Below are 26,146 nucleotides of genomic sequence, written 5' to 3' on the forward strand. Positions count from 1 at the left end.
TGCCACCAAGCTGTCCTCTTTGTCCTTCTCTGGCCTTCCCTGTGTGCTCTACCATCTCCATTACACCACCAAGTCCTGCACCCCGACCATGTGCACACGTAGAAGTACAGGAAGATACAGTCTCTGCCTACACATTTTTCTTGTCAGGAAAAAACATATTACTACTGTACTAGGCAGTAATATAATCCAGTACTAAACTCTTTTGTCCTAAAGAGTTTTCCCTCTGTTTTAAAACTGAAATTACTTATGAAAAGCTGCAGAGGGCAGTAGCTAAGATTCCAGATTCGAGAGCCAAATCTCATATTCCAAATTCTACCTCCACACCTTCCCAAAGTGAATGATTTGGGGCAAGTTATTTAATCTTTCTGTGCCTCAGTTTCTCCATTTAGTAAATGGAACAATAGTACCAACTCTGAGGATTGCTGAGAAGACTGAATACATGGAAAGTGTACAGAACAGTCTAAGTCCATCAACGTTATTTATTACTATAACACATGAGCAGCAAAAGTCTGAGCAAGTATGAACAGAATTTTGTATTACATCTAGGACACAGAATTGTTCCTGCTTCCCTCTTTTAACTTCCAGATGACAATTCCTCTTTTGTTCTCTCTTTTTGGTCCACATCTTACAGCTACACCACCCTCCGCTCTCAACTCTGTGCCTCTGTAGTCTCAAAACTTAGGATCTTGCTTGAGACCAAGTTTATGCTCACTTACAAATGTAAAACAAATCTGACAACTAGTAGCTGACAATAAAATGGAAAAAAGTTATTTTGCAAACTGTAATTATCTAAAAATGGTAAATAGTTCTTAAGAATATAACCATAATAAAGTTTTCTTTCGACAGTTCTCTAGTAGTTACAGCACTATCTTTGTTATATAGAATATAACCACTATCATCAGTATATGCATTTAACTGACTCTCCTTAAAAACTTCTAGCCTGTGTTTCTGTGTTCATTTTATTAACCAACACTTGTTAGTGAATTTGGTAGTTCCTTGGATACATGACTTGAAATATATATTATCCATAGCTCAGAGGGAGGACAGAATTCTGAGATTTAGGGAACCCCAATGAGTTATGCAATTCATTCCCACCTGTGAAGAAACAAACATCTACTCAAAACCACTTTAAAAAAAAATTGTTGAGCCTATTTTATAAGCTCTCGAGACTGTTCATCAACCCCTATTTGAAGTCCATGCTAATGGTGAATCATTGTGTTGTATCTCTTAAATAGCTAACAAAACTCTCTTAATGCAATTTAGGTCTATTTCCTTTATTTGTGAAACAAGATATGTTCAAAGATGACTTGGAACTATGCCTCTCATCTGTCAGGCATAGTAGACACGATTTGCTATTCTGTAAACTTTATGGCAGGCTAGTACTAAAATTATCTACCACCACATAGGATAAAACATCCTGCAAACAAAGTGATCTATAGCCATGTATATACGAAACATAAAAAAAGAAGCACATTTAAGTGCTTGGAAGTAATTCTATCTTGCAAAGAAGAATCCAAATGCATTATATTGGGGGGAGGGGAAATTACTAATTCAGCCACCACACTGAAAATTTGTTCTCTCTTCTTTAGTGAGATAATATAATCCTTTGAGAATAAAGACTGAAACTGCAACTACTGCCAGAGATATGGATAATTCCAAATATTTCTCCCAGCATAGTTTTCAGTGAGACCTTCTGTCATCCATCTTTTTTGTAGTAGCAGCCGTGTTACTCACACTTGATAAACAAGCTCTAACCTTGGGATCATTGTACTGGCTGTTCTCAAGTCCTGGAATATTCATCCTCAGATATCTGTCTGGCTCACTCTCCACTTCCAGCAATGCTTTTCCCAATGTCACCTTCTCTGTGAGGCCTAATGGACCACTCCATTAAAAATTTCGACCTATGTTCCTGTACCCTCCTCATACCCTCAATGTCCATTACCATGCTATATATTTTTCTTTTCTTTCTATAGTGCTTACTACCTTCTAATAAGCTACATAATTTATCATTTATTATATTTTTTTGTCTATTTGCTAGAACATCAGACCCATGAAGAAAGAAAAGAGTTGTTTTTTTTTAATTCACTGATGTATCCCAAGGTCCCAGGACAGTGCTTGCCACATAGTAGACCTTCAATAAATATTTGTGAAGTAAATTTTAAAAATGTCAGTTCACAAATCAAATCACAGGAAATAATTCCATCTCTCTCTTTCTCTCTTTCTCTCTCTTCCTCTCTCTCTCTCAATTAGTGTCACCCCAAACAGTTATTGAGCCTCAATCTGAAAAATAAAAGAACTAATGGAAAAATTCTAATTGCAAAACTCAGAAGTTTAAACTCCATAAGAAAAGGAACAAGAATCAAAGTCTATTAAATATTTGCAATCTTCTCAGTTCCCTCATTATTCAAAGATAAGATGACAAAAAGAGAAATCAAGAACCTCTAGTTCTAGTGAAAACACACTGCAGAGTACAGGAGCTATAAAAAGGCATGATTAATAGCTCAAACACAACTAAAATACCCAACTGTATAAGGGCCAGAAAGAAGGTGCAGAGACAAGTGTAGCTGTTTCTCTCATTGAGTGAAACATGAGGAATAAACTGACCCATGGCCATATGGAGATGGGATGTTCTGTGTAGACTCTCAACACAGACACACAAATACTTCACTAACTCCACCAGCAATAATATCTGCATTTAGAGCTCCTTTATTCCTCAACACTTTCTGCAGGGAGCATATGATGCTAAAATAAAAGCATACGGACTTCTTCTAATCCAATTATTTCTTGAGAAAGAAAAATAACACAATTAACTTTGGAATAACAGATTTTAGAAAGACTGTTTGTTGAAAACTGTTGGAGATTCAGGAACACATGGTTGATTGATTAAGTGTTAAAATATTTATTAAATATGAGAATCCACTACAAGAAAATGGAAGCTCTTCCATTGAGCCGAAGGCTACATCTAATGCTGGGCCCAGAGTTGTCTCATCAAGAAACAGAGCAAAGGAACTTATGATCACAACAATGGGACATAAACAATAGAATGATAAAAGTGAAGGGAAAACAGAATTAAGAATGACTAAAAGTTTTGTTAAAAGCTCTGTTTAAAACCACTGAATTATAAGCTTTGGGGAAATTTTATGGTACATGAAATATATCTCAATAAAATTGTTTTAAAAAACTGTATTTAAAATCAATATTGTTATAAATATATTTCAAATGCAAGGCAATTTAGTTTTCACAGAAGAGGAATGGACTTTGTTATAATAACTGCTCCCTTCTATAAAATTCTGGAAGTCCTTTCTTCCTCAACTGTCCGTTCCTTCGGATTTTTGCATTTTTGAAGCTCTTCAGATAAGACATGCTTTTAAAAAAGAAACTAAAACAGGTTATTAAAATAGAGTATCTTATCCTCTAATCCACTTAAAAATATAGATTCCAACACACAGCCTCGTTTGGGAACTATGAGTCCAACTTTTTACCTTGCTGCCTCTTAACCTCTTCGTGACCTGCTCTCTTTTCCTTTCCTCACGTCCCAGCTGAGAACAGCTCCATGCAGGACACAGACTACTGAGGTCTTACCTAATATGGAGATGTTTCTCCTCTCAAAGTAACAAAGCTGCATGGTTACTCATTGAATTAAAAAAAAAATCCCACCTGATATTTGAGTAAATATTATGGGGGGGCGGGGGAGGAACAAGACTAACTTGATTTACTAAATTCCTAGAAAAAATACAGTGAGACCAAAGTTAGAACTCAGAATTGGCACCAGAGTCCAAATTGTTCTACCTCCTGGAACATTTGATGTGAATCACAGCTCTTGTGAAATCAGAGAAAATACTGACTTGTGTATACTAAAAACTATACACCAGTTTTATACCAAGAAATGATAATTATGGAGCTGAAAAAAAAAAGAGCTAACATTTATTGATCTCTTACTATACGCCAAATGCTCACCTACAAGATTTGCGTGTATTATCTCCTTTAATCCTCACACAACGTATGAGCTAGGTACTATTCTTATTGCTACTTTATTGGTATAAAAATTCAGAATTTGAGAAATTGTGTGCCAAGTTAGCTAGGTGGCAAAGGTGGGCTTTGAATCCATGCAGTCTAATTCCAGGTCTTCTAATTCTTAATCACTATCCTATAATATTTTTTTAAGAAGAAAACTATATCAGGGTCTTGTTTTACTAAAAATTGAAAATTATTCTAAAACTATAGTAGAATCTTCAGTAGTAAAGTAATACACAAACACAAAAAGAATCATGAAGAAAGAATCTATACGGATAACATCAAAAACATTTTTTTAATTTGTTACAACAAATGATACAATAAAAATGAATAGACAAGCTACAAAATTTTTAAAAAGTATTCAAACACAGATAACCAACAATAGAAAAGAACCCATAACATATTTAAAATGCCTATAAATCAATACAAAAAAAAAAAAACAAATAAATATCCCACTAGAAAAATGGGGAAAGTATATGATTAGGTTACTCAGAAGAAGAAATACAATTACCAAAGGTGCTCAATTTAATTTGTTGTCAGGGAAATGGAAAGTAAAATAACCAAACACCATTTCACACCCATAACAGTGTTAAAATTTTTTAAGTTTTATGATTCTAAATGATGATGAAGATGGGGATACACAGAAATTCTCATGCACTGCTGGTGCAATGTAAATTGGTATATCACAGTGCGATCTGGCAATATGTAGAGAAGTTGAGAAGGTACAAACCTTAAGAATCAACAATTTCACTTCTAAAAATATGCCCCACAGAAACACATGTACATGAATATGTCAATGGCATACACTGCCTATAACAGCAAAAAATTGGAAATGATCTATAAATGCCATTAATGAGAAAATAAATAAATTATAGGTTTACAAAATGGAAAGCCAGATAGCAATAAAAAAAAATGAATTCAATTATTTCACCTGTTTCAACATAAGAGATTAAAAATCAAAGTTGAGGAGTAGAAAAAGAATCTACATGATACCGAATATGTACATTTAAAAAGTACACAAAACAGTAATAAATATTGTTTATGGATAAATATTTATGTAGTAACAGTATGAAAACAAAGCAAGGAAAGATGACACCAACGCAAAATAATTTACTCTGAGAAGGGAGGAAAAAAGGAAGGGCAGGAGAGCATCACCTAAAGCTATAATGTTTATGTCTTCAAAAAAAAAAAAATACTAAATTTTGTTGACTCTAGGTGGTGAGTAAAAGAGTGTCTGTAACATTAGTCTCTCTACTTTTTTTTATATGTTTAAACTATTTCAAAGCTTAAGCTTTTTAAAATTAAAAACGGTATGAAAAGGTATCCTAAAGAAATTTTCACATGGTTGATTTCGTTGGCCACATAACAGCTAAGGAATCATGGATACGTCTTTAATCAGGGATACATCTCTAATATTGTTGCCAGGAAAAATACAAGAAATAAAAATTAATGGCTGGCAGTATCTTGCAGGTACATGGTGACTCAACCTTCTAAAACCTTTTTAACCAGAGCTGCCCAAAGGAAGAGCTGCCTCGTAGGTATTAGGCTCACCTGTAGGACAGTTTTTAAAACCATAGGTCAGATCATCCATTAGAGGGCTCTGAAATCGCTTTAGTGCACAATGGCCAGGATTTTTTAGAAAATGAAAAAGAACCAAGTAGAATGAAAAGCATATTGCTGCATGTATTAAGGATAAAAGTATATAGTTTCACAACTTGTTTTGATCTTTGGTGTATGTTTTCACATGTTCACACAAAAACTTTTACACAAATGTTCATAGCATTACGCATAATTCCTCAAAAGTAGAAGCAACCTAAATAATGGAATAATGGTATATTATTCAGCATTAAAAAGGAATGAAGTAATAACATATGCTACAACATGAATGAACCATGAAAAGATTATGCTAAGTGAAAGAAGTCAATCATAAAAGAGAACAAAGTGTAGCATTATATTTATATGAAAAGCCTAGAACAGGTAAATCTATAGAGACAGAAAGCAGAGTGGGAGTAGGCAGTACTGGGGAGAGTTTAGGGAATGTGTATTAGGCTTCTTTTTGAGGCAATAGAAATGTTTTTAAATTAACTTTGGTGATGGTTGCACAACTGGTTGAATATACTAATAAACTTTGAATAGCACACTACTGTAAAATGCATATATTCTACGATATGCAAATTATATCTCAATAAAGCTAAGAAAACTATATATAATGAAAATATGAATTATTTTGTTCCTGAGATTATACTAGGTGAGCTGAAGTCATGAAAACTGTTAAGGAGTTAATTTCTGTGGGCCAGCTACTTGATCTTAATATTTTGATGTGAAACCTCCTCCCCACCACAAGCCCTTATTTTCTTTTCAGATCTTAAACCTACTTTCAAATCTTTCATTCACACTAAGATATAAACGCCTGAAAACAGTTCAGCGTGCCATCCCTCCCTGGGGTCTCTACCTGTACTAAAGTGACTATTCTCTAGCGCCATATTTTTCTGATTTCAATGAAATGTGCAGATGTCTTAGAGACATGGAGATGTCACAGAGTACTACTACAATATGGGTGATACCTACTACCTAAGAAACAAAGAAAGTAAATATTTTATATCAACTTGTTAGTCCCTAAAAGAGAGGTAAAAATTGAAAAATATAAAATAAAACAATATATTAGATAAGAATGTATCTAGAACTTATCTACAGAAAAAAAAGAGAGAGAATGTTGTCCTTAATTCAAAACCACATAAAAACTCCAAGAGCAAATATCAAAGGAACTCCTTGGTTGAATATGTCACATGAGTTCAGATCCATCAAAAATACTATGTCACTCTCCCAGAAGACATATATCATTGTCTTCAAGAAAATGCAGCTCCAGGCAGCAAATGGCAAAATCTGCTGAATAAAGTCACACGCAGAGGTTAAATAGCTTAGATTTATTTTTGTTGGGAGAGACAGGGCTATAAACTGACATGAATGATTTTGTCTTAGTGATTAAAGCAGCCAAGATGGCGGCTTTATGTGGTAGAATAATAGTGTGCCAATCACTGTCCCAGTTCCCACCATTTTTTCCAGTATTCCCTCTCCTTATCATCATGGCCCTGCCTTTCTTAACAAACCCTGCGTCAAACTTAAAGCAAGAGGGACAGCTATTTCAGTTCAGATGCTCGCAGCGATAGGACTCACTGAACCTGGGCATACCAGATATAGGTGGCTCTGTTGGGCCAACAAGAATGAGAGAGGAGGTCAGAGATAAGATATAAATGTGAAAGGAGGCTTATGTCCCTGTCCAATCCATTCCAATAAAAGATCTTAATAGTCCAGAGGAAAGAAATACTGTAACTGTTAGAAATATATCCAAAGTATATAAAATAGTAACATAAATGGTCACAGAACTTTTCTTCTGCATCTTTGAGACAGAAAATTGAAACGAAGGCAGACCATAAATATTTACTCTGCATCAGGCAGTGCTAAGCAGTAAACAAACAATGGTAAATATGAATAACAAAGTTTCAGCCCAAGATTGGAGTCTATTTGGAGGCATCCTCTATTAACACACCCAGTACTTTCACGCCCACCCCCCGAACCCACACCAACACACACATAAGCAGAAATGATTTAATGGCAAGCTTATGAGGCAAGTATACTTGTAAAAGTACCTCATCATTCTTTAATACTGAGTCTGAATCCTGTAGCAATGTGGCAATGTATCACTGTGGAACACTTTGAGAAGTGACATGCTCAGCAAGTGTGGAAAATGGACTGAGCACATAACTCAGTGTTTAAATGCAGGGGGTTATAAGCAATGAAAACAAAGAGAATGATTTTAGAAAGATGATTATTCCAGCAGTAAAGAGTAGAAGGGGCACAACAGTCCACACTGAAAGAAGAGAATGAATAAGGAACAATTTAAGGATAACAAAAGAAACAGTAAAAGTTCTCTCTCTCTCTCTCTCTCTCTCTCTTACACACACACACACACACACACACACACACACACACACACACACACACACACACACACAAAGAGGCTTAAAGGTAAGTAGTAAAATGGAAAGCTTGTTGAATTGTAACAAATTTTCCAAATCCCAAAATAAGTAACTCTAGCAACATGCAGCAGGGATGCTTCCCAACACTGAATGTAAATAACCTTTCAAGGACTAGTTTTTACTGTAGTTGCTAAGAAAAAAAGAGGCGCTTGACAGACATAGAGTGGGGGATAAGTATAAAATAAACCAAGGGTAATAGGGAAAGTGAACAGAGCAAGGCTAAGTCCACAGGAAAATTACAAATGGAAAAAGGCAACAGGAAAGTGGGAAATGAGGAAAAAGAGAAATAAAGAGAAAAGAAAAGAAGTAATTGACCAGGAAAAATCTGATATAACAACAGGGATGTAGGGGTATAAGAACAGAACAGAGCTCTCTGTAAGTCATGACATCAATGATTTGATACAGTCAGCATTTGTTTGTAGAGCATTTACTATATACAAGACTGTGCTCAATGCTGAGAAGAAATAAAAATGAAGATGAGGATGCATGTCCTTACTCCATGTTTTTCTGTGCAAGTAAATTAAAAACAAAATAATTTTTACCTCGTTACCCTATGACAACTGCAAATTTCGTAATTTCCTAATCAGAACATTTAAGAAATGTCCTAAAAACTCATTAATCAATGACCTCAGGTAGATTTCACATTAAATTGGTTAAGTAGTGAATACTACTTTTCCTTCATTAAATGAGAGAACATTGTCTATGCAAGATCATTAAGAACTATAAGAACATTATGCTGAACTTACCTCAGAAATTACATAAGAATTCTCAGTATCTTGGCACCAATATTTTTCCCCTTTTTTATGCTAGAGGGTACTGAGAAGCAACAAAAATGGTTCGAAATAGCGTTTCTCTAGACACTTACCCAGTCAGAAATAGCTTTGCTTTTGGTGACAGCAATTTAAGAATACTTCTTAAATTTCCCCTACTGTCTTATCAGTCACTATCTGTCCAAGTTTAAAGGTACTTTTATGAGGAAATAAGTTTGAAAAAAAAAAAGCAATGTATGATGAAAGTTTTGATTCAGAACCACAAAACCGTTCTCACATTTTATATTTTGTGCAGCTGCTTTAGCTTAAATAAGTAGTACATGCATAACATGTATGATTGTTACTTAGCCCACTAATGCTGGGTTCCCAGCCAGACCCCTGAAAGGATATTCCAAAGACATTAAAAACCTGCTAGGCAATTTGTGGAAATCTGCAGAACCAGGTTCTGTGAAGTGGCAGCTCTTTCTGCAGCACCTGCCATCTAATCCAAATAAAGAGATCCCACTTAAAAAAAAGCTTGAGCTATGACCAGGAGTACCCAACTGTGTGTACCGGCCTGATCCCAAAATCCTGACCTCGTTAGTGGAGGAAATGAAGGCAATTTCTCCCAAAAAAGCCTACTTAAAAGGAAAAAATGAAATAAATAAATAAATAAATAAATAAATAAATAAATAAATAAATAAGAACAGAAAGTGACCAACTAGACATAAAGGCTAGAGACATGAGGCAGTACCAAGTCTAAGAAAACTGTCAACCAGTTCTTCTTTGGGTAGGAAAATTCTAAACCACTTGCAAAATACGAGCTCTTGAGGTCTGTCTTCAAGAGAACATCACTGATTTCCCACCTTCACGGAGTTATCTAATGTTCTCTATTTGGAACAAAAAAAAATGTAACAAAAGGGCAACAATTGCTAAGTGCTAAAATGCCCCGGCACAAAATTAATTTTTAAAAAGGAGAAGAAAAATGTTGATTTACTCTTGCTGACAAATATGATTCTGAAAAATTTCAATACAAACAACAAACGGACCATGGGGCAGGGGTATGGAGGGGGTGGGTAAGAGATTAACTTCTTTATTCCTTCTCTTTCCAGTTAGAACTGCTGATATTTCGGGATTATGACAGTATTTTATATTTTATTTTCAAAATCAAGTTATGTATAATAGTCTGTGCTAAAGAAAACGGATTTCTATCTTAAAAGCAATTCAAATAATAAAATCAGAAGACCACCTAGAAGTCTAAAATCAGTTTTTATATATGAAGCATTTATATTTTTAAAAATACAGCACACTATGTGCAAAATAATTGTAAATATTAAAAGGGGCTCTAAATTCAATATTTTAAAAGACTAAAATTATTCATACATTTATTCATTTGGAACCCTACCTTGTTCCAAAAAAGGATTTCAGGTTGTTTATATGGACAATTACAAAATAAAATAAAATTTTTACACAGATGAGCAAACTGGGAGAGAAGGAATATTCATTACTTCAATAAATATTTATTAAGTACTGACTCTGTGCCAGGCACTCTTCTAGGCAATGGATGTGTGTCGTGAACAAACCGACGAGATCACTATTCTCATAGTTTACATTCTAGTGATGATGGCATGCAAGAAGATAATAAACAAATCAATCTTTAAAAAGAATGTTAAATGCTAATAAGTGTTAGGAAAACAACAGAGTAACATAATGTAATAAGGCAGGGATGGGGTGGGACTCCTTTAAAAAAATGGACAGAGGAAACCTCTCTGAGATTACTTTTTTTAAATCAAAGTATAACATGCATATGAAAATCTGCACAGATCTTATTATCCAGATTGATAAATCTCATTTTTCAAAAGATATTTCAAAAGACTTTCGCACTGAAACGGAGATGGTGAGAAGCAGCACGCTAATGAGCTAGCTATGAGGCTGCTGTAGAAATTCGTGCTGCCACTTTCACCTTGCAGGAGGGCACAATTTGATCAGAAACTTTCGGCATCCAACTCAAAAAAGGAAACACGGTTACACAACAAATTTCTCCTCTTGGTCCTGGTGAGGCACCATGCCTGATGCTCTCCATATTCCTGAGAAACCAGTTAATACTGTAACAAATTGGAATTCACTAGGGAGATTTTTTAAAATACGCCCCAACCCCCACTCCCACCCTCTCCCCAGGGTCTCTGGAGATGAGGCCAGGCTATTACGGTGGAATAGAGGATAATTCTCCATAATTAGTTTCTTTTACGTGAATTTCTGGCAGATTAAATTCCAGCAAACACTTAGAGTACAAATATTCTTGCTTCTATTTATAGAGATTTCAGATATTTCCATGTGATTAAAAGAATATCTGAGATAGAAGTAGAAAGTATACCCATTTCTAGAAATGAACATAATAAATGCTAGATATGACATCAATCCACACCTGGATGAAGTTGGCCAGGAATAAGACTGGGCAGGGCCAAGTGCTTCTTAAGAAAATAATGTTAGGAATGTTCCTACACACAGATAAATGGATACCCATGTGTTAAATAAATAGCAACAATTAAAAAGAATTATTTTATGTGGATTTCTAACATTTTCTTTAAGAATTCTTTTCCCAATACTACTATTTATTACTTGTATGTCCTTGGGTAGGTTAACTAGCTTCCTTAAGCCTTAGTATTCTCATTGATAAAATAGGTATAATAATCATATCTACCTCATAGAGATAATGCATATAAATCGCTCAGCACAGTCCCTTGTACATGGTAAGTATTCAATAAATATTAATTCATATTTTTCACCTTTCACCAAATATTTGCTTTCTAGTGCTTTTATCACTAAAGTAACACATCCAAGTAGATGTTCTCAGAAGCTACTGTGTTTGGTTATTATTCATTGATTATGTATCTTTTACCTGAATGCTCTGACATTTGGCACTCTGAGGCTACTTATTCTATGAAGACATGGAAAATATTCTGTACCTTTTCTTTTGGAGAAGGACATATGAGTATGGATCCCTGTTTAGCATTTGATGTTTCTCTTTTATAAAACTTTGACCACAAAAGAGCATATGTAATTTTGGTGTCTACTGCTGAATACTAAAATCTTTGATTTACAAAGATTATAATAATCAGTGTACACATCCAGGTCCAGAATAAACCAAACATACATCCTTCAAGTGGTGTTTTCACCTTGTAAATATTAAATATCTTTCTATATTCCATTCACATTCTCAAGATAGTAGGAATGAATCCCTACTGTGTTATGCAAGCGTCTTCACTACTATGTAACTTTAAAAATATATTTTCAAGCACTGTAAGAAATATATAGTTCCAATGGAGCAGATGGAAGAAATCTTTGACTCTAGTGCTACTGAATGAAATCTAAAGAAATGTTGGTGGTCCCCTACCCACAAGGGCAGTTTAGCACAGTGGTTAAGCACATAGGCAGGTCAGTGAAGCTGAAGTACCTGGGTTCAAGCTGCCTTTCAGCTACCTACCAGCTTTGTGATTTTGCAGCTGATAAATATTACCTATCACATGATTCTTGTGAGGATGAAATGAGTTAATGTATATCAAGTACTCAGAAAACTGTTCCACACATAAAATGTAACCTATCGTAGATTAAATATTTTAGTATATACTATAACATATGATAACACTATTGTATTTCTCTCTTTTCCTGATTTCTCCTTCCTTCCTTCTTCTCGCTATTTTCTTGAGGTCTCTTCCTCTTCTGCTTTCTCCGCTCTTCTTGTTAATATCCTTTTTTTCCCTTTGGGGCTTATCCATGAAACTTAATGATAAAAGTGGCCCTATTTGAGCCCTGTGGGAGCTACAGAGTATTACAGACCTTATAGATTCCTGCTCTTAGTGTATCATGACAAGGAAGCAGACCTCCCTCCATGTACTTGCAGGAAGGGCTCTAATCATTAAAAATAATAGAACACTTGACATTCTTTGAAGTATGAGAAAGCAAATAAAACTAAGAAAATTTTTATCAATCCATAAGCTCTTAGAGTAATTAATAATTTTCCATGTGTAGCTATAAAAAAGCTATGAAAGACGGGTTCTTTTTGTGCACAGTAAAATCATTGGGCAGAATTTCAAAGATGCCTCCCCAAAAATATATACGAATTGGGATCTCATAGAGTAAAAACAAGACAGGGAAATGCTTACAATTCTTAATTTCATTTTCTTTTAACTATTTAACTATAAGAGAAGACATTGGTAGGGGAATAAAAATGCACTGAGAAATGTCTCCTTCCTACTTATAGCAGCAGAACAAAGTTTTGCTTGGTGGCAAACCTTTATATCAATATTGAGCTACTTAGGTTTAACAAATGCACATTAAGTAGAAACAATGTTTGTGCTATCCTTGCAAAATACTTCTAAAGCTGTAATTCCTAGGAGCCTTTTTCCACCAGAGAAGCAGTACTTCAGATAATTTACCGTCAAGCTGACTCAGTGCTCCCAAGTGAAACAGCACAATTTTAAGTACAGCTCATGCATGCTTAGGCATATGTATAAATATAACCATAAAAATGGAGCATTCCTACTGCTTGCCATCTTACTACCATCTTACTACCATCTTGTACTTTCTCCATTCTTTACTGATTATCAAAACTATAATAATTTGTAGGTCTATGTTCTTGGCACCTGACTGACCACTTGAGAAGCAACAACAGTTTTCAGAGAAAGAGATAAAGAAATAAGCAGCCCATCTATTCAATGACAACAAAGACTTCTGACAAAAAGAAATTCTGCTATTTGTAGAGAAATGTAGTCACTGAGTAAAAAACAAATTATTGAAAACTTATGAGGTGACCACATAACGAAATAAAACAACAAATAATCTATCTTTGATGCTACTGTAAATCTGTCATGCGTGACTAGCAAAAAAGGAATGATCGTTACGGTGCTTATTCTTAAAAACAGCAATTATGTGATTATCAGATCAAACCATTGGTAAGACTCAACAGGTGATATCTTACCCATGTAGGTGTCCAGTTAAAAATGTTCTATCCTTTTATCTGCAAACATACAATTCCTTCAGCACAAATAATTTCAAGTCAGAAGAAAAAGGAAAGACTAAATATTTTGAATATTACAGTTCTGAGTGCTCTTTTACAGGACTGAAATTAATACTAGGTAGACACCCTAGAGGATAACAAGGTTACCCGCAATCAAATGTGATTTCTTTGACTACCATTTTTAGGACTTTATGGCATAATAAGCTTTCAGTATGGATTGATCATCCCACTTGGGATAAAACTAAAGTATGCATTTAAGTAACTGCCCATATAGTAAAGAAATCTTTTACAATACGGACTCACATCAACAGAATTATTATTTCATTTCAAATTGCCAGAATTTCCATAAAACTAAAATCTAAATTTCTTCCAAAAATATAAGTGCTCTATCTCATTTAGTGATGAAACTGAAATGAAGACACGTTAAAAGTTAAACTAAGGTGTTTCGTATCATCATAGTTCTTGTGAGTTTTCTGAAACACTAAGTAATACACAGCTGGTTTCCTTACTCTGGGTAAATGGCTGGATCTTACTATACAGAAATAATTCCTGGTTTTAGATGACCTATACGTTCTCTTCCATCTCTTGTACTGTTAGATTCCACTTAGTTATGAAAATTCAAGTAATTTGTAACTTACTCTTGGGAATGTGTTAAACTCAGGTAATAGGGGCACCACTTTTACGATAAAATGATGTCATAAAATTTGGGCAGCTACTCAAGCAGTCTAAGTGAGTTTATGTTGTTTAACATATAGTATTTACAATAAGTCCAGCATTGTTCTAAATGCTTAATAACTATTAATTCAGTTATATGGTATTTTCAGTCTACTTAGTAAATAAGTTCTTATGAAGCTTAATGAGTATGTGAATTGGCATTTACCTATGAATTAAACAACTTATTCACTTACTCTTTGAAATTAAAATTACTTATTTCTAACAGTGAGGATTATCCCACATAACGTAAATCTGGTCAATTAACTCTCCTTACTGAAATCCTTAGATTGCCTTTAGGACAAAGTCCAAATTCCTCAGCAAGTCAGGAGGTGCTGCAACATCTACTACCTGCTTTCCTGTTTTACCTCATCTGTCCCTTAAATCCTAAGGATTTGCAATTAACAAAAATGTGTCCTGACTCCCACATGCCTATGTATTTGCTGCCCCTTGGGTTTGATATGCTTGTCCAATCTGTTTAATCTGGCCAATTCCTACTCACTCTCAAAACAGAGCTCAGACAGCACCTCCCCCAGAGAGCTCACCCTGATTGCTCAGCTGGGTTAAATAATGGGTCTTCTCTGCTTCTACAACTCTCTCACCTCCAGAAAATCAAACAGAAGGCAGAATGCAACTGCTTATTTACTCATTCATCTTCCCACTTGTCTGTTAATCTCTTAAAAGTTAGAACTGTATATTTTATCTCTAAATCCCAAGGGCCTTGTACAAAAAATGGTACATAGTAAGAGCTCAAGTAAATAAATGCTTTTAAATGAACAAATAAAGGAATACATAAGTTTTCCTAATCATATTTTGGAAGTAGAAAGGAAGTTGTTCGAAATATCTATGGGTAGCTAAGATGCCATAAATTATATCTATTTAATTATCATATACAATCAAGTTATGTTTTCAGGTTCAATGGCAGCTCTTAAAGAAACTAGAAATGTCGAAATGCAGGAAAACTCCTTATTTTCCTAACGGTAGGAAAAGTTAGCATATGGCAAGTAGGTCTTCACAACTCTATCTACCAGGTTTAGTCCTCATATCACTAATTTCTAACTGTAGGTTAAGGAGCATGGTAAATTGCAAAGGCTCTCAGGTGATCCAGACATCCAACCAAATGTACGGTGTGTACCTTACAATGTGGCAGGCACTGATAATTTCTTGTAATAATTACTTTGATGACAAGACAGTATCTTCACTTTCAGTTCTCACTAGAATTAATAATCTATTCTTGATGTTTAACCTAAATCCTATCAATTAATTCATGCCTCACCAAGAGCCAGAGCCATTCTTCTAAACTGTGAGGTTTACTGCTATAGAAAATAGAAGCTGCACAGGCCCAAGGTTTCTTCTGCCCCAAGTGGAGAGGCCTCGGAACCAACAACTGCAGAAGTAGAGCTCCATAAATAGGGAGAAAAGAATGAGGACTGGCCTGTTTTCCAACAGTGGCGGTCTTTCACCAACACAGAGAAGGGCAGAAGTACTTGAGGACATTACCAGCATGAGGCAGATTTGGCATTTCCAGGTTCAATCCTGCAGTTTGCTTTTTCAGCATCTTTACTTCCTTCTGTCTTGCTTCCTCTCTGAGAAAGTTTTTGTAATTTGTTTTAAAGCACTAATATCAGCAAAAATTCACTGTGGGAAACTCTACAGGATAAAAGACCCCATGTCTTCAGTGAATAAATGGCAAAGAAAAAAACCAAAAAAATGGAAGGAAAAACTATGCATTAAAAACTATGACTTAAGAAACAAAAAAATTAACTGCAGTCTATACACATTGAGTCCTAGGTCAAACAAACAAACTTATATATTATATTTAAATATAATATATAACATATTTATGTTAAATAAATATAACATATTTAAATATAACATAGTTAAACATACTTATATATTCATAATATATTTACATATTAGATATAATATTAGATATATTTTTAATGAATCCTTATCTTTTAGAGATGCATAGTGAAATTTTTTATAAATGAAATATAATTTGCTTCAAAAGAACACAGGAAGGGGAAGAAAAAGGTAGAATATCGATAAAACAAGATAGTTAATTGAGTTGATTGGTAATTAATATGAGTTGCTAATTGTTGAAACTATCTGCTTTGGTGTGTTTGAAATTTTTTATAATCAAGAGTTGTAAATGAATGTGAGAATATTCCTCCACATAAATAATTCTAATGTACTGACAAATAAGATAGTGTCCCCTGTTTCTTTGGTTTTACTACAGAAACATGTTAAAAGAAAAGAAAAATAGGCATTTACCAACAATTCAAATAATGGAATCCTTCATTGAAGATTTGGCATGTTAGATTTTTGTGTCACAATAGTCTAACTTTGATGGATATTACTGTAGCCCTGTAAATTAATTCTGAGCTTATATTAAAATTTTAACATAAATAAGATTTTGGCTACAAATAAATTTAAATAGTAATTTTCTATTTTACGTATTTTACACATAAAGATAAATTAGTGTAACTTTGCTTCAGTTAAGTTTACAAATTTTCAACTACATGAAGAAATTCTATCTTTATTAAGCTCTTACAGGTGCATGAACTAGTTGCCCGGTTGACATATATAAATACAAAAAAATGTTTACAGAGCCTCAAAATATTTACTGAAATTAACCAGTAAGTTAAAAATAATTTTCAGGCATATATGTGGATGTGTGATACTGTTCTGTGATATTGGGTAATTGGTAAACTTAGATATTTTTCAACACGATTTATAAATGCCCAATAAATAACGCGGCCCTCATTTCACCAAGAGGGCTGCTACCAACAAAGAAAGTGGGGAGGAGGACGCCTTTTCTGGAAGGTGGAGACAAATGGGCACATCTCTGGTGTCCACAATTGAGTGAGCTAAAAACTTTGCAGTTAAGCTTTTTTACTGTTTTAGTTTAGTTATGGACGTCTGGGCTTTTTTCCCAATTTTTCAAAAGTACCAATCTTTGTTTAAATCACTTCTAAAGTCTTCTCTTTAAGGATTAAAACAACCACCACAATAATAAAAATGATGCAAACGCTGCCCAAATATTATACCCCTTCTTGCCTATGCATGACTTTTGCTTGAGAGAGGTAAAAGGGTTTTCGCCCTCCTGGAGGCACCCTGCACAAACTCCTCTCAAGCAAAGCCCTTCGCCTGTGGCTTTTGGGGAGTTTTGCCCCCACCCCTTCCCTTCTTTTCTGCACAAAATGCTTCCTGAAGGACTCGCATTAAGATTGCGCTCGTTTCACAGAAGACACTGCATCTCCAGGACAACCGAGAGCAAACGCGGTGTAGCTGGTGGGCCGGGCCGCGCGGAGGACCACCCCCCAGACCGCCGCGCCTCTCACCTGTCCGCTGCGGGGGTCACCCCGTACTCGCGTGTCGAGCGCGTCGTGCCCTGTCTGATCTTCGCCGCCCGAGCGGTAGATGAGTCGGAGCGGCACGATGCTCTGGCGCTCTAGGAAGCGGTTTTCGTTCCTCCTCTCCACCTCCGTCAACGAGGCGTCTCCTCCAGGCAGGAAGGATAGGAGAGATTGTAGGGGGGCGGGGGGGAGGCGAAAATAATGACCCTTACTCACACTCGTCTGTCTTGCCGTCCGACACCTCCTCTCTGAAAATCCCACCGCCCCCTCCCTCCCGGACTCCATCTGGGAAGGACGCAGACACCAACTGGAGAGCCTTGGGCCAGCTCGTCTGAGAGCATCCAGGATCGGGGCCCAGATGCAGAGCACCCCTTTCCATCCTCCGCATGCCTCTTTTTCAAAATAAAAACAGGCATTTGACCGAAGGCTTCCAATACATCCGCGCGCCCCCACACGTATTTTTGCTCCACTTCTCACCACCCTTCCAAAAAATAAAAAAAAAATCTCCCCGCGCACTTGGAAAATGGGGATGCCCCTTTGCGATGCTCTTGAGAGCTGCAGAGATTCCCAGCAGATGGTACGTTCAAAGCCACAAAGGGTGGCGAACTTACCTGCCCGGCCGCAGCGCGCCGAAGGGCAGGTCCCCAGGGCGCAGAGCAGCAAGAAGGGCACCGACGCAGCCGCCGCTGCTTGCATGGTGCTGCTGTCAGTCCGCCGCGCTAAAGACGCTCAGCTCCTCATGCTCGGGCAGCTGGTCCAGCTCCCTCGCCCGGCGCCCCCCGGTTCGCCTGAGCCGCCCCCTCCCAGCCCCGGCCGGTGCTGCGGCGGCCGTGGGGCTGCAGCCTCCACAGCGGCGCTGCCTCAGTGCTGCATTGTGTTCCGCGGGCGCTTCCGCTGGCGGGGGGAGCTAGAGAGTGCTGCATTGGGCGGTTGGCTGTAGCTAAGTGGTTTCTAGCGCCTCCCACCTCATCCCATGGCAAAGGCTCCGGCGGGCAAGAAGCGCTCGGCAGGGAGCGAGCGCCTGGTGCTCTCGCTCCCCGCGCGCGGACTGGGGCGCGCGCACGAGAGTCAGCTGGGAAATGTAGTTCTCCCTCCTCCCCTCGTGACTGCGAGGTCCTGTGCAGCTTGAAGATGGGAGGGAGAAAAAGGACGAAAGAAAAAGAGAGGTCATAGCTGGCAGGCCTCCTTGCACCGAGGGTATCCAACCACGCTGCTGCTGCTGCTGGAGCCGGTATTCATCCGGCTTTGTCCACAAAGAACTGTAATTATATGTTCTACAAACTTAATAGTTAAGTATTATGAGAGCATTATACCTTCAAGAGTACATGGTAAGTTAATCATTCCACAAGTATTGATTGAGGACCTACTATGTGCCCGGCGGTTGACTAAGCGCAGGAGACATGATCGCGAAAGACTCACGTATGAGGCACGTTCTCAGCTATGGTTGAGTAAAACACCGTTTTTTGCAATAAAGTGTGAAAAGTGTCCTGGTAATGCCTAGAGAAGGGTTTTTAACTCAGCCTCGGAGAGGCAGGGAGACCCTCCTGAAGGATATTTGGATTTAGCGTAACTCTCCAGGATGTTTTTGTCCTTTCTCTAATACATGCCTTCTTCAAACCTATATTTGAAAACCAGACTTTGGAAACTACTTTCTCGGCTGCGTATTCCATTTTTCTTTAATTCTAAGTGTTAGAAACTCTTGCAGATAAGACAATAATAAAATAATTATCAACACAACACTTGTATAGTACTTTTGTACTGTTTTTCAGAGGTCACATAAATAATCACGTGAATCTTAGGCCAACAGTTTGATAAGTATTGTTCCTATTTCAGAGAGAAGGAAATTAAGGCTTAGAGCTGTACCTTTCAAATATTATAGCCACTAGCCACATGTAGCTATTTAAATTTAAATTAATTAAAATTTAAAATTCAGTTCTTAAGTCATGCTAACCACATTTCAAGTACTAAATAAAATACCTGTGGTTAGTGACTACTATACTATACAGTAAAAATATGGAACATTTCCATCTTTGCAGAAAATTCTATTGGGCGACACTGAATTGAAGAATTTAAATGACTTTCCTTCAAGGTCCCAGTCATAAAGTAGACTGGCTCTCCTGCTTTCAGATGAGTCGTTTACCACATCTCTGTGTTTGAACCTGTGTTAGCGTAACCTCCATCCTAGTTCTGGTCCTGTAAAACATACAGAAGAATCTTCCATATGATGCTCTTTGGAGATGTTTTTCTCCTTTCGTGGGGGGATTTTTTTTTCTTTTATCTCTGCCTCATATGACATGGTTTTAGGTTCCCTCACCATTGTAATGATTTGAAAATTCTCTCCATTTTGTCAATGTCCCAGCTAAAGTGTGATATCCAGAATTAAATACACTTTAGACATGGTTTCACAAGCAAACAATACCAAGGGACTTTTTTCTTCATGGTCCTAAATTCTTGCCTATGAGAACATTCTATCATATTTTGGTAGCCACACCTCACTTATTGTTGTTTCAAAGAAATTCTCCAAATTCTTCAGATAATGAGACACTTAAGAATTCTATATATTACATGCAAGTGTAGTCTGAATAAGGGCTATAATTTTTTAATAGTACACCTTATACCTTGATGCAAAAGATTCCATAACAGTCACCGTATAAGAGAATTAGAACCCAAGGGCCTAGAAAAGCCCTTTCAATCTCTACATCATGGATATATATTCTTATCCAATTCTCTTAGTTGGAAGAGAATTTTACATGTTTTATAAATATTGTGCTGCTCTAAGTATATAACATTTTTTTTTTTTATTTAAACATCTCTTGTCATAAGTAGTGCTTCCCTGTGTGTGTTGTAAGCATTTCTCTAATGCAGATAGCAGAACACTTGGTTCAAAGTTTGCACATTTTTTAATGTAATAGGTACCTTTAAACCACTCCATCTCCTTGGCACAGAATGGACCTCCTGAGAGGCAAGGTAAAAGAGAAGATACCTGTGGCTCTGATCACACATTTTCTCCAAGGTATGTGGAGGTGGGGAGGGGCAGCAGAAGTAAACTTGTCTCAGTGGCACAGCAGGACAAAGCATCCCATCCTGTAGGGACAGAATCTCCTTTGAATCTGTGAAGTCGTGTGCTTCTTGCCACACCTTGTCTATTTCATATATATATATATGTTTACATTGTTTACATTGTTGTCATTGTTTTCATTTGATTCCCATCATCCAGTTAATTAACACATCCATCACCCCAAATATTTTTTTGGTGAAAATATTTAAGTTCTACTCTCAAATTTCAATTATATAATGCAGTGTTATCAACTATAGCCACTATATTTTACATTAGATTCTCAGACCTTATTTATCTTATAGCTGAAAGTTTGTACCATTTTACCAACCATTCCCTATTTCCTTCCCCGCAACCCAGCCCCTGGCAACCACTTTCCTATTCTCTGTTTCTATGAGTTTGATTTTTTTTTTAATTCCACATATAAATCATACCATACAGTATTTGTCTTTCTCTCCCTAGCTATTTCACTTAACATAATACCCTCAAGGTACATCTATGTTGTTGTAACTGGCAGGATTTCCTTCTTTCTCATGTCTGAGGGTGGATTGGGAAGCTCCCACTCCAGCTCCACCACTCTAAACATCAAGAGTTAGGAGTTAGAGAGGCGAGGAGAAATTAAAGTTGTGGTTTTTGACCCACTGAGAATAACTGTAATCTACAGGGCTACTTGAACCTCTGGATTCTAGATTCACAGATCAAGTCCCAGCCCATTCTTATGTCACCATCAAGATCCCCAAATGGGCATTCTGAGTACTTACGGTTTTTTTTTTATTTAACATTTTATTAGAAAAGACTGTAAAATAACCATTTAGACACTTTACCTATTTAACATGCAAATATAAATAAGTTGTAATATAGGAGTCTTTTGTTTTAATAAAAAAAAACTTCTGTCTAATTTCTGCGGCACATTATTCAAGTTTTATTCACAGCTAAAAAAGAAAGAAAAGAGAGAGAGAGAAAGCAAGAGAGAGAAAGAGAAAGAAAAACAAACATGTATGGTTTTTTTTTTGAAAAATGTCTATTCAGTTCCTCTGCCCATTTTTTAATCATATTGCTTGGGTTTTCTTTTCTTTTTTGTTTTTTTCTGTTGTTTTTGTTTTTGTTTTGCTATTGGGTCGTATGAGATACAACTTATCAGACATGTGATTTGTAAATATTTTCTCCCATTCAGTAGGTTGCCTTTTCATTTAGTTGATGGCTTCCTTTGCTGTGTAGAAGCTTTTTAGTCTGACATAGTTGCACTTGTTTATTTTTGCTTTTGTTAATCTTTGCTTTTGGTATCATATTCAAAAAATCATTACCCGCTAATGTCAAAGAGCTTACTTCCTATGTTTTCTTGTTTCAGGTCTTATATTCAAGTTCCATGAGTTTCAGGTTACAGTTTTATGGCTTCAGGTCTTACATTCAAGTCTTTCATCCATTTTGAGTTGATTTTTGTGGTATAAGATAGAGATCCAGTTTTTTTCTTTTGCATTTTCTGTTTTTCCAGCACTATTTATTGAAGAGGCTGTTCTTTCCCCATTGTATATTCTTGGCCCCTTTGTCATAAATTAATTGACCATATATGTATGGGTTTATTTCTGGGCTCTCTATCCTGTTCCATTAATTTATGTTTCTGTTTTTATGTCAATACCATACTGTTTTGATTACTATCGCTTTATAATACAGTTTGAAACCAGGGAGCTTGATGCCACCAGCTTTATTCTCTCTCAAGATTGCTTTGGCGATTTAGGGACTTTTGTGGTTCCACACAAATTTTAGGATTTTTTGTTCTGTTTCTGTGAAAATGCCATTGTAATTTTGATAGGCATTGCATTGAATCTGTAGATCTCTTTGGGTAGTATGGACATTTTAATAATATCAGTTCTTCCAATCTATGAGCATGTAATATCTTTCCATTTATTTCTGTCTTCTTCAATCTCTTTCATGTCTTATAGTTTTAAGTGTACAGTTCTTTCACCTCCTTGGTTAAATTTATTCCTAGGTATTTTATTCTTTTTCATGCAATTGTAAATGGGATTGTTTTCTTAATTTCTCTTTCTGATAGTTCATTATTAGTGTTTAGAAACACAGCTGAGTTTTGCATATTGATTTTGTATCCTGCAATTTTGCTGAGTTTGTTTATTCTCATGTTTTCTTGGTGGAGTTTTTAGGGTTTTCTATACATAATATCATGTCTTCTGCGATAGAGAGTTTTATTTTTTCCTTTCCGATATGGATCCCTTTTATTTTTTTCTTGCCTAATTGCTCAGGCTAGGACTTCCAGTACTATGTTGATTAAAAGTGGCAAGAGGGAGCATCCTTGTCTTCTTCCTGAACTTAGAGGAAAAGCTTTTAGCTTTCACCATTGAGTACGATTTTAGCTGTGGGCTTGTCATATATGGCCTTTATTATATTGAGGTACATTTTCTCTATGCTCAGTTTGTTGAGAGTTTTTTTTTTAATATATCATAAATGGATGTTGGATTTTGTCAAACGCTTTTTTTGCATCTATCGAAACAATTAAGCAATTCTTATCTTTCATTTTGTTAATGTGGCGTATCACATTAGTCTTTTGTTTTTCTTTGAAGTAAGGCTCTTCTGAACACATCTCATCATATATGTATATATGAAACCCATTACATTTATAGAAGCCATGTATATGTAGTTATTATAATTGGCAAGATCGAAGAGGCTTCCAGAGGAGGCCTGATTATTAGCAAGTTATGGCACTTGTTAATAGAACACAGTTCCTTTGGGAGCAAAATGGATGGACAACCAGCAAGGAAATTATTCAATATGTATCATTAAAATAAATCAGCCTCAGGAGGCTGAGGGCAGTTGCTCCAATAAGAAGTCATGATCTCTTATTTAGTTTCCAGATTTTAGTCAGTTTTTCAACCCAGAAATCACTAACTAAGGAAAAGGCCATGTCCCCAGAAGAAGGCCCCTGCAATATATGTCAGACATACATGGTAACGATTCCCCTAGTTAATCCTTCCCCAAAGAGACCAACTTCCATTTTACTTTGGTAATGGTGTACCAGGGAAAGGGAAATACTCCAGTATTTGCCAGATGTGGGGTCTGAATTGACACTGATACATAGGACCCAAAGTACCTATTCTAGTGGCGGCATGTGCGAGCTAGGTAATAAATAGAGTCCTGGACAGGTTTAGCTCACAATGGGCCAAACAATGTTATTTGCTTAGCCTCTAAATGTATTATTAGAAGAGAAATACTTAGTACTTCATAAAATCCCCCACATTGTGTCACTGACCTATCGGGTAAGAGTTATTATAGTGGAAAAAAAAAAAAAAGAGAGAGAGAAAAACAAGTGGGAACTTCTGAAACTGCTTCTATCCTTCAGCCAAATAGTGAATCAAAAACAATATCTTCATCTGGGACAGTGGTCGTGGTTGTGGTGATGATGTAGGAAATCACTGTCCTTGTTAAATATCTGAAAGATGGTTGATTTCCAACATAATCACATATAGGTCATAAAGAATGACAGTAGACTACCACAAACTGAACTAAGTGGTAGCCTTAACTGCCATCGCAATGCCAGATATGGTGTCCTTCCTATTGAAAATGAACATGGCTTCGGGTACATTGATTGGGCAGATGCATTATTTTTCAACCCTGTCAGAAAGAATGCATCAAAAAAAATTTACACCAATGAAAAAGATTACAGTATACATTTATAACCCCAGTGCCATTTAGTTCACAGTTGTCCTAGAGTCAACTCTTCTGATCTCAGCACCATTTAAACTTTCTTGTCCTTTGTAATAATTTGAAGAGGATGCCACAGAGAACATCACTTTAATCCATTATACTGATGATATCATATTTATCAGACCACATAAACAGGAAGCTGATAGCACACTGGGAAATTCGATAAGACACATGTTCTCTAGAAGGTGAGGAATATATCCTAAGAAGATTCAGGGACCTGCCACATCACTAATATTTTTAGAGTTTCAGTGGTCAGGGGTATGCCAGTAAATCCCATCCAAAGTAAAGGACAAATCCTGAAACTTCCCAAACATGAAGAACAAAGCATAATATCTGGTAGGCCTTTTCAGATCCTGGAGGCAGTATACTCCAACTGGGAATACTGCTTTGATCCAAGGGCATGAAGTACTTCCAGTTGTGAGCAAAAAACCAGGCAGGTTCAAAGGTTCTAGAGGTATCACTGGTAGGAAAACTGGAGTTTATGGCAAACCCCAATAGGGAAATCATAACTGAGGCCTTGAGGGTTTTAGAGTAAGGCCATGCCATCTTCAGTGGAGAATTATATACTTTTGGAAAAATAAAAAGTTTGTTTTATGAGATGAAGATGTATAAGAGATGGAACACCTGACCATGGGGCAAAAAACATCACATGGTCACAACTGCCAATCATGAGCTGGGGTTCTGTCAGACCTACTAAGTCATAAAATTGGGCCGGTGCAGCAATAAACCATTGTTAAGATGGAATTGGCATACCCAGGATTGAGCAAGAGCAGAGGGCTAGAGGGAGTTGCATGAGCAGGCAGCCCAGGCCCCCATGTCATCCATTGCTATTGCATCAGTTCCTCTCTAGTATGTCACTTAAATGTGTATGGGCCATCCCTTAATACCACATGAAAAGGGAGGAAGAACCCAAACTTGGTTCATGGATGATTTGCTTCTGTGGGTGCAAGCTGAAAATAGATTGCAGTTGCCACATAGCTGCACTCAGGAGTAGCATTGAAAGCCAGTCATAGGGAAAGTCTTCCCAATGGGCAGAGCTTCAAGTTGTGTACCTGGTGTACCTGGTAACCTTTGTGTGCAAAGGGAAGCAGCCTCAGTTTAGAATATTTGAGGACTCATGGGCAGCGAGAAATTACTTGACTGGCTGTTAAGGGGTTTGGGAATAGAAAGATTAGAAGATAAAAATACAAAAGGGTAGAGGCACACGGCAGATGGGAGTGGTCAGGAAGTGTGACCATGTTAATGTCACCCCAATGCTGGCACAATGGGCACGTGAGCAAAAGGACTATGGTGGCAGGAATGAAAACTGTGTATGGGCTTGATAGCATGTGTATTCACCAAAGCTGATTTAGTGTTTCTGCCATTGCCAAGTGTCCAACCCACAAGAAACAGGGACCAATATTGAGTTCCTGATATGGCATAATCCCTTGAGGAGACCGACCAGGCTTTTGATGATAAGTGGACTACACTGGAGACAGTACCAGGCACAT

At 36.7% G+C, this 26,146-nt stretch overlaps 1 protein-coding gene across 17 annotated transcripts in view; it reads right to left on the reverse strand.

Annotated features, from left to right (window-relative positions):
• Window positions 1-20,944, reverse strand: part of ADAM22 (ADAM metallopeptidase domain 22) — a 210,618-nt gene extending 189,674 nt beyond the window's left edge. For 11 of the 17 annotated variants that reach the window (XM_039878176.1, XM_039878181.1, XM_039878179.1 and 8 more), the window contains exons 1-2: window positions 18,499-20,944; window positions 17,873-18,033 (exon numbers count right to left, since the gene is read on the reverse strand). In XM_039878176.1, coding sequence (XP_039734110.1) covers window positions 17,873-18,033; window positions 18,499-18,583 — 246 coding nt within the window. In that variant the 5' untranslated portion in view covers window positions 18,584-20,944. The remainder of the gene's footprint in view (window positions 1-17,872; window positions 18,034-18,498) is intronic. The other 6 variants (XM_039878184.1, XM_039878182.1, XM_039878178.1 and 3 more) reach the window with 1 other exon arrangement.
• Window positions 20,945-26,146: the final 5,202 nt, after the last annotated feature.

The sequence above is a fragment of the Pteropus medius genome, unplaced genomic scaffold (assembly GCF_902729225.1).
Source record: "Pteropus medius unplaced genomic scaffold, Ma_sr-lr_union100, whole genome shotgun sequence".
In the NCBI taxonomy this organism is placed as follows: domain Eukaryota; kingdom Metazoa; phylum Chordata; class Mammalia; order Chiroptera; family Pteropodidae; genus Pteropus; species Pteropus medius.